Source organism: Belonocnema kinseyi, chromosome 9 (genome assembly GCF_010883055.1).
Source record: "Belonocnema kinseyi isolate 2016_QV_RU_SX_M_011 chromosome 9, B_treatae_v1, whole genome shotgun sequence".
Classification (NCBI taxonomy): domain Eukaryota; kingdom Metazoa; phylum Arthropoda; class Insecta; order Hymenoptera; family Cynipidae; genus Belonocnema; species Belonocnema kinseyi.
Window position 1 is genome coordinate 61471574 of NC_046665.1, and position 8419 is coordinate 61479992.

Sequence of the window (8419 nt, forward strand, 5' to 3'; positions counted from 1 at the left end):
TGTCTCTTCTGTTTTTTCTTTTTTTGTTTCTCTCTCTTTTTTTACGCTTGAGTGAGTACCGCCTATCCTCCCACAGCTCTTCTCACCCATCCCCACCAGGCGACGTCAATTGTCAGAAACATTAAATCCAGCAACACTAAATCCAGGTTTGACTGTGATATATTGTTGAATATTCTTTTTTTATTTATTGAAACTTAATTATTTACTAAAATTGTAATTAATATGTGTTTGATTGACAATTTATTTTCTTTAATTGGAAAATCAACTATTTGGTTGAAAATGCACGTTTTTTGGTACCATATAAATATATTCTCGATGCTTAATTCATCTTTCTTAGTTAAAAATTCAGCTTTTTTGTTAGAAACTCGTCTTTTCAGTTTAAAGACTCCTCTCTTATCGTATAGAAATGTCATCTTTTTGGTTCAAAATGCAACTGTTGAGGATTTAACTTCGTTAAATTCTTCCTTTATTTTAAATGAAAGTTTGCGGTTAAAAATTTATTTTCAAGAAAAAACTTAACTATTCTATTTTTAAGTGAAAATTTATCTGTTTTAGTTGAAAATTCATGTATTTTGTGGAAAATTGGTCTTTATGGGAGAAAATTAACTTCTTGGTTTAAAATTCAACTGTTTGATTAGAAATTCTCTTTTTCTTGTTGAAGATTGATCATTTTAGTCAAAAAACAGTTTTTAAAATGAAAATTGAACTATTTTGCTTAAAATTAATTTTTTTGGCTTGAAAATTAACTTTTTAACTCAATGCGTAAATGTTAAATTATTTTAGTAGAGAATTAATATTTTTGGGTTGAAAAGTCAACTGTTTGGTAGAAAATTCGTGTTTTTGGCATGAATATTCATTTTGATAAAATTTTTATTCTTTATTGACAAAAATATTTAGTTTAAGGTGAAACTAATTTGTTAAAAATTCATGTTTTGATGGAAATTTGTAATTTAATATGAGAACGTTTACATTTATTTGAAAATATAACTATATTGTTGGAAATTTTTGTTGGTAAAAATTATTTTGTTATTAACTGAAAATTTCACTATTCCGCGTTTGGTTGAAAATTGATTTTCAATAGTTGAAAAATCAACTATTTGCTTGAAAATGCATGTATTTTTTTAAGAATATAAATATATTCTTGGTAAGTAATTTATCTTTCTTAGTTGAAAACTGAATTCTTTTGTTGAAAATTCGACTTTTTGGTTTAAAATATCTTTTTTTTTGTTTAAAAATTGCTCGAGGATTCAACTATTTTATTTTATTTTTTGAAATTCGTCTTTGTTGAAATCCACTGTTTTTAATTTACATATTTTTGAATGGCAAAGTAAACTATATTATATTTTTTATTGAAAATTTGTATCGGTTTAGTTAAAAATTTATTATTTTTATTTGAAGATACGTCATAGTCCAAAATTAATATCTTTGGTAAAAAATTGAACTATTTTGTTGAAAATTAATTTCATTATGCTCAAAAATTGTTTGATAGAAAATTCGTTTTTGTTTGTTTTAAAATTCAGCAACTTTGTTGGAAATTCACTCTTTGGTTAGCAATTTAACTATAAAATTCTTCTTTGTTACAAGAATAACCAAATTAATAATTGCGCGTAATCCCATGTTATCATGTTTAAGCCCATGTAATCTTACATACTTCTGTAATATTGTAATCTAGTGCTATATTCGAAAATTAGAAGTGGTTAACCCCTCAATGATTTCCCAAATAAAATGAATAAAAACCAAAATTGTAAATATGAAACACTTACTCATTTTCAGGAATTGTCTTAACCTGATTTAAAAATGATGGAATTTGGAATTGAGTCCTGCCACACATTTTAATTTTAAATAAAAAACTAAACAAAAATTAAAGAATAATCTTTATAATTGAATTCCGAAAGGAAATAATCACATAATATTGATAATAATAATAGACTGTGTTATTTAAATATGCACTCGTAAGTACAATTTTTTTTAAATTTACGTTTCTATCAATTTCTGTCATTAGTATTTATTTCAAATTTGTCTATTTTTTAGCGATTCAAAAGAATGGAGCATCGCTTTCGATAATCGATTTCTACCTATATCGAAGTTCCATAGGCGCAACTAACTTCACTTTGAGGGAACAGCTGATCGCTTGTCAAATATTCAATTCGAAAGCCAAACATCTGTTTATTATGATAATTAATTAGAAGCAGTAAAGTAATGGAAAGTGTATAAAATTAGTTTTTTAATTTAGGAGGATTTTGTCAATTAAACATGATTGAAATAACCGCGAAACTGTTAAAAGGGCCTGTTTATTTTTCGGGCGAGATGGTGGAGTGTTTAGTGACGTTTAGTAATCCCCATAATCCAATTCATCAAATCTCACAAAGCCACAGGTAAGTTATTAACATTTCAGTTATAAATTTAATATGTTTGAGCGTAAAACTCAATTATTTATTTCTTTTGTTATCTTTGTGAACACAATGTTGAGGTTATGTTATACCAAAGGTTATACGCATACATAATTATAACAGTTTTGTATGAAGCTTATATAGTACTTGTAATTCCAAAAAATGGCCAAATCGACAAAATACTGAAATAAATTACCTATTTAAAAAACGTTTTCCTAATTTAAAAAAGAGTTTTGATCGTGTTATGTGTGTTCACTTAACAATTATGAGTAAGCAGACAATTTATTTTACTTGTAAATAAATGCATAAATACTCAAAGTGGAACAAATGGTTCGTTTCAGTCATCTTCATAAAATTATAATTTGAAAACATTTTTTCTGCTTATTCCAATTAAGAAAAAGTGTACAAAAAATTAACTATAATTTTTTCCCTCGTGCGAAAAACAACAAAAATTCCATAATTAAAATTTTTATACGGATCGAAAACATTTTAAATCACGTCAGTTCTACACTTCAAGTTGCAGAATCTCTCGCAATATTTTTGATTTATGAAAAACAGGTCCACGAAACTTCGTGAAAAATATTATTATGTTTAAAATTATGAAGTCATTTTTCTGGCCAGGAGAATTTCTATTTCATAAAATAAAAGTAACGCATTTTTTCACCCGCATAAAGCTAATAGGATGCCTTCCTTAAGCAGAAACTTTAGAATAATATTTCAAAAGTTCAAAAAGGTGGACTTGTCAGAAAATCTTGTCAAATTTTCAAAATAACTAATTTGGGCCAAGAACTATAGAATTTTAAATTAAATCTTGCTGAAAGATTCTGCGACTTGAGTTGTAAAGCCAGAATTATTGTTCGGTATATTAGGAATCTATTCTTATTGTTCAAATATTTCGTTTTTGAGTGATTAAATTTTTGATGAACTAGTTTTATTTAATGAAAAATAACTTCTATGCAAATGTTGCGAATTCAAATTATTACTTAATAGATTATTAGTGCAAAATTCTGTATTAAATAACATAAATTAAAGTATAATTTTTATATCTGAAAACACATTCTGACTGATAACGTGTCAAACATTGATAGTATGTGATAATTTTTTTCTTATTTTTCAGTGACGTTTTCGAAAGTTTAGCATGGGCAAGTGCTCAAGTTCACTGTCAGTGTACCGCAAATGGAAAAGTGGTCCTAACAGAAAAATTGAACACGAGTACACAATTAGCCTCTATTAACGCAAGTAAGACTTTTAAAAATATGTCAATTTTCTTCTATAATTTAAAAAGCATATGGCATATGGAATTTTTTTGGCCAGGGAAAATCCGGGATTTTGCAAAAAGTCTAGCAAAAGTCAGGGTACTTAAATAACTATTAAGGATAATAAGTTTTGACATTTTTAAATTTAAACTTGAAATTGTTATCTTCCCCTTATAAAGAAAATCTACTCAAAAATATTACAAGAATAAAATTCTGGTATTGGGAAAGTTATTTTTCTTGCATTTCTATTTCTTCTTTTCTTGCAACTATTTTGTTGAAAATTCGTCTTTTTTGGTTGAATTCTACTATTCTTTTATATTTTAAATCAAAATATTATTTGGTAAAATGTATACTATTAAATTATTTGTTGAGGCATTCAACTTTGTTAAAAAATCATTTATTTAATGAAGATTTATCTTTTTGCTGGAAATTAATTTCTTTAGTTGCAAATTTAACTATTTTTTTAAAGCTCAGTTGAAAATGCATCTCTTTGGTTGTATATTATACTATTTTGTTGAAGATTTGCTTTTTTATTGAAATAATATTTTCACTAAAAGTGTAATTTTTCTATTATGGTTAAAAATTGATCTTTTTTAGTTGAAAATTCAATTATTTGTTTGCAAAATCATGTATTTTGTCGGAAATTGGACTTTATTTTATTGAAATGTCAACTATTACGTTTTTTGTTTAGAATCCGTTTTTTTTAAATTCGTCTGTCCTAAAAAAAAATTTTTTTCGTCCTAAAAATTTAAGTATTTAGTTTGAAAATGTAACTGTTTTTGTTTGAAGTTTTATTCTTTTAAATTGAAAATTGTACCATTTGGTTAAAAATTTATCTGTGTAATTTGAAAATAAAACTATCTTTTTGAAAAATTCGTCTTTTTTCTTTTATAGTTAATTTTTAGGATTGTATATAAAACGATTTGGTTGAAAATTAATTTTTTTGGCTCAAATTCATATTTCTTAGTTGAAATTCAACGGTTTTAGACACAATTCATCTTTTGGCTTAAATAAATGTACCTGAAGGATATAATTTTTTTATTCCTTGATTAAAAAAAAATGTATCTATTGAAAATTCCACTTTTCGTTTTGAAAGTTCCACTTCCGGCTTGAAAATTCAACTAGTTTGTTAAACATTTATTTTATGGTTGAATATCAATCATTTTAGTTGAAAATTCATCTTTCTGGTTGAAACTTTAACTATTTTCTTAAAAATTCGCTGTTTTTTAGTAGAAAATTAATATTTTAGGGTTCATATTTAAACTGTTTTGCAGACGATTCGTCTTTTTGGATGAAGATTTGCCTTTTTGGGTGAAAAGTAGAACTATTTTCTTGAAAAATTAATTTTTTTTTGATGGCTGATTTATCATTTTAGTTAAAAATTCACCTCGCTCTTTGAATATTTTTCTATTTTGTTTCTCTCCTTTAAAAGTTAATTTTTTGGCGTTTTATATAAGGTTTTAGTTAAAAATTAATTTTTTAAAATGGAAATTCATCTTTTCAGATTTAAAAGTTAAGTGTTTTCTAAAACACTCGACTTTTTAGTGTAAAATTCAACTGTAATGTTGAAAAGGTAACCGTTTTTAGTAGAAGTTGAATCTTTTTTGTTTAAAAATTGTACTATTTGGTTGTAAATTCACCTTTTTAGGTGGAAAATTGAAGAATTTTGTCAAAAATTGAACAATTCGGATACAAATTCGTCTATTTTGTTGAATATTTACTTAGTTTGTTAAAAATTAATTTTTTTAGTAGAAAATTCAACTTTTTTTCTTAAAGATTCATCTTTTTTTAGTGAAATCAGTAAATAAATTTGAAATTGTTTTATTTCGTTCATAAAAGATTCAATGTCAAATATTTCACAAGATTAAAATTATGTTCTTTGAATATTAATGGGCATTGAAAAATGAAAAATTTGTTAGGAAAAGTCAGGGAATTTTAAAAATGAAACAAATTGGATACAAATTTAACTATTCTGTTGAAAATTTACTCAATTTGTTGAAAATTCAACGGATTTGTTGAAAACTCATCTTTTTTAGTCGAAAATTCAACTGTTTTGTTAAAGATTCATCTTTTTCTTGAAATAGGTAAATAAATTTGAAATTTAAATTGTTTTATTCCGTTCATAAAATTTTCTACGTTAAAAATTTCGCAAGATTAAAATTCACTTCTTTGAATATTAATGGCCAAGGAAAAAGTGAAAAATTGGTCAGGGAAAAGTCAGGGAATTTTGAAAATGAAGCCAAGAACCTGAATCATATTTCGTAAAAATTTTAGTTTTATATTGATATCTATGTGTATAAATACGTCTTAAATTATTATTGTGCAGATACAACATTTGCTCCATGGCAACACGATAACGGTCACGTTGTAATGAACACAAAACCAAAAATATTGTTTTGTGACCTCAGATTATCACCTGGTGAAAGTAAAACATGTATGTTACTCCTTTAATAATAATTGATGTGATAGCAATTTATTTTTTAAATATAGGAATACTTGTTTCAAGTTTCAAATTTTAAAAATAAATTTGTACCTGCAGATATCTATCGAGAAACGATACCAAGTGAAGCCCCTCCTTCTTATCGAGGACAAGCTGTTAAATACTCTTATAAAATTACTGTTGGAACTCAACGTGTTAATACAGCGATTAAGTTACTCAGAGTTCCATTTAGAGTTCTTTCTTTAAGTGGTGAGAAACTTATTCAAATAAAAATAAGGTCTTCCATAGAAAATTACAATATAAACCCCAATATTATCATACTTTAATAAATTGTAAAATTGAATATTCTCAACAGAATTACCGGAAATTACTACCTGTAACGATAGCGTGGACTTGAGTCCAAACAATCCATTTATGGAAACACAACATAGAGAAACGCCTTTGGACATTGCTTTACAAACACTTCAGGTATTGACAACAGAACTTCAATTTTTGTCACTTTTTATTCACTGTAAGTCACCTTCAGTCACTTTTTAAAGTAAAAGTCACTGTTGTAACTTAAAAAAAAGAAGAAAACACACCTTTTTCTACTGTTTTTAAGGAAAATATCACCTTGGTCACTTTTAGTCACATTTTAATTGAAGTCACTGTTGTAATTTAACAAATGAATACAACTGTTTCTACTGTTTTTTAAGAAGATCACTTTAGTCACTATTAGTCTCTTTTTAAAGAAAAAGTCACTATTGTTACTTAAAAAAAGAGAAAACACAACTTTTGTTACTGTTGTTTAAAGAAAATATCACTTTTATCAATTCTTTCCATCTCAATTTAAATTCTCTTTGAAAAAAAAAAGAATAATCTATCTATAAAAATGGTATTCAGCATCAGATTTTACACCCTTTTTCATATTTCGCTCTTCCCCCGCCCCCTTTTTCCCACCAGACTTTCAAAAAACTGTCCCGTTTTTTGTGTCAATTCAAAAGGAATTAATAGAACCCAATAAGAAAATTCAAATATTTTTGGTTGAAAGTTAATTATTTTTTCACATTTCAGATATTTTTTCATTTTTTCAGGTTCAGAATTAATCCTTTTGTTTGCCTAAAACTTTTATTATGTTGTTGAAAATTTAATTATTTTATTAAAAATACTACTATGTAAAAGTTAAAAGTTGACATTTTTTGGTAGAAAAGTCATCTTGTTTGGTTAAAAATGAACTTTTTTTTGTTACAAATTCAACTGTTTTTCTAACAAATTCTTCTTTTATGTTTGAAAATTCGTCTCTTTTGGTTCAAAGTAAAACTATTTGGGTTTGAATGCAACTGTTTGATTTATTTTTTTGTTTTCTTTGAGAAATCAACTATTTGTTGGATAATTCATCTTTATTAGTTGAATATTAACATTTTCGTTGAAATTTTATCTATTCGGGATTGAAACTCAAATTTTTTCTAAAATATTCGACTATTACTATTTGATTAGAACTTCTACCTTGAATTTTTTCGAGATTACAATTCAGATGTTTACGAAAAAATTCGACTTTATAGAATAAAAATTCAACTCTTTTGAGAAAATGTATCTCTTTTGGTATAAAATTAATCTTTTGCGGTGGAAAATTCAACTCTTTAGTGGAAAATTTAGCAATTTTGTTAAGAATTAATTTTTGTTGACTACTTATCATTTTAGTTGGGAATCTGTCTCTGGTTGAACATTGAACTAGTTATCTTTATGCTTAAAAATTAATGTTTCTCGCTAAAAACTCATATATCTAATTGAAAATTAAATATTTAGCATAATTTTGGTTAAAAATGGATCTCTTGTAAAAATATGTTTTTGTTTGTTTTAAAGAAAATTAATCTTCTGATTTGAAAATTAATTTTTTGTTGTTGAAAATTTAAATAATCCAGTTGAATATTCCATAATTTTAGTTGAAAATTCATCAATTTGGTTGAAAATTTGCTTTTTGTGGTGGAAAATTCATTATTTTAACTGAAAATTTAACTATTCCATTTTTTGTTGGAAACTGATATTTTATAGTTCAAAGTTCATCTATATCGTTAAAAATTGATATTCTTCTTTATTCATAATGTGTCCCCTAAGGGTTTACATGACTTCCATTCCTTACAATCTTTCCGTTTACATCTATATATTTTTTACAATCTTATCCTTTCTATATATACAATTATTTACAACTATTTAAATAAAGTCTTATATCTAGTTTCTGCGATAGCGCAATATAGGACTTATTAGTAAGCGAGTGAGCGAGCGAACGAAAGCGAGAGTGCAAGCGAGAGAGAGAGTATGAGAACGCAAACGCATCTTAGTCTACTTATCTTTTA

General features: G+C 25.8%; 2 protein-coding genes across 3 annotated transcripts in view; one reads left to right on the plus strand and one right to left on the minus strand.

Annotated features, from left to right (window-relative positions):
* Positions 1-2060, minus strand: part of LOC117179640 (sterile alpha motif domain-containing protein 15) — a 6316-nt gene extending 4256 nt beyond the window's left edge. Inside the window, exon 1 of the mRNA XM_033371645.1 lies at positions 1764-2060. Within this exon, the coding sequence (XP_033227536.1) occupies positions 1764-1831 (68 nt within the window). The 5' untranslated portion in view covers positions 1832-2060. The remainder of the gene's footprint in view (positions 1-1763) is intronic.
* LOC117179639 (RAB6A-GEF complex partner protein 2) overlaps positions 1-8419 on the plus strand; it is a 23382-nt gene that overhangs the window by 11945 nt on the left and 3018 nt on the right. The window contains exons 2-7 of one of the 2 annotated variants that reach the window (XM_033371643.1): positions 1774-1952; positions 2032-2375; positions 3508-3629; positions 5973-6080; positions 6186-6335; positions 6442-6554. In XM_033371643.1, the coding sequence (XP_033227534.1) occupies positions 2254-2375; positions 3508-3629; positions 5973-6080; positions 6186-6335; positions 6442-6554 (615 nt within the window). In that variant the 5' untranslated portion in view covers positions 1774-1952; positions 2032-2253. The remainder of the gene's footprint in view (positions 1-1773; positions 1953-2031; positions 2376-3507; positions 3630-5972; positions 6081-6185; positions 6336-6441; positions 6555-8419) is intronic. The other variant, XM_033371644.1, reaches the window with a different exon arrangement.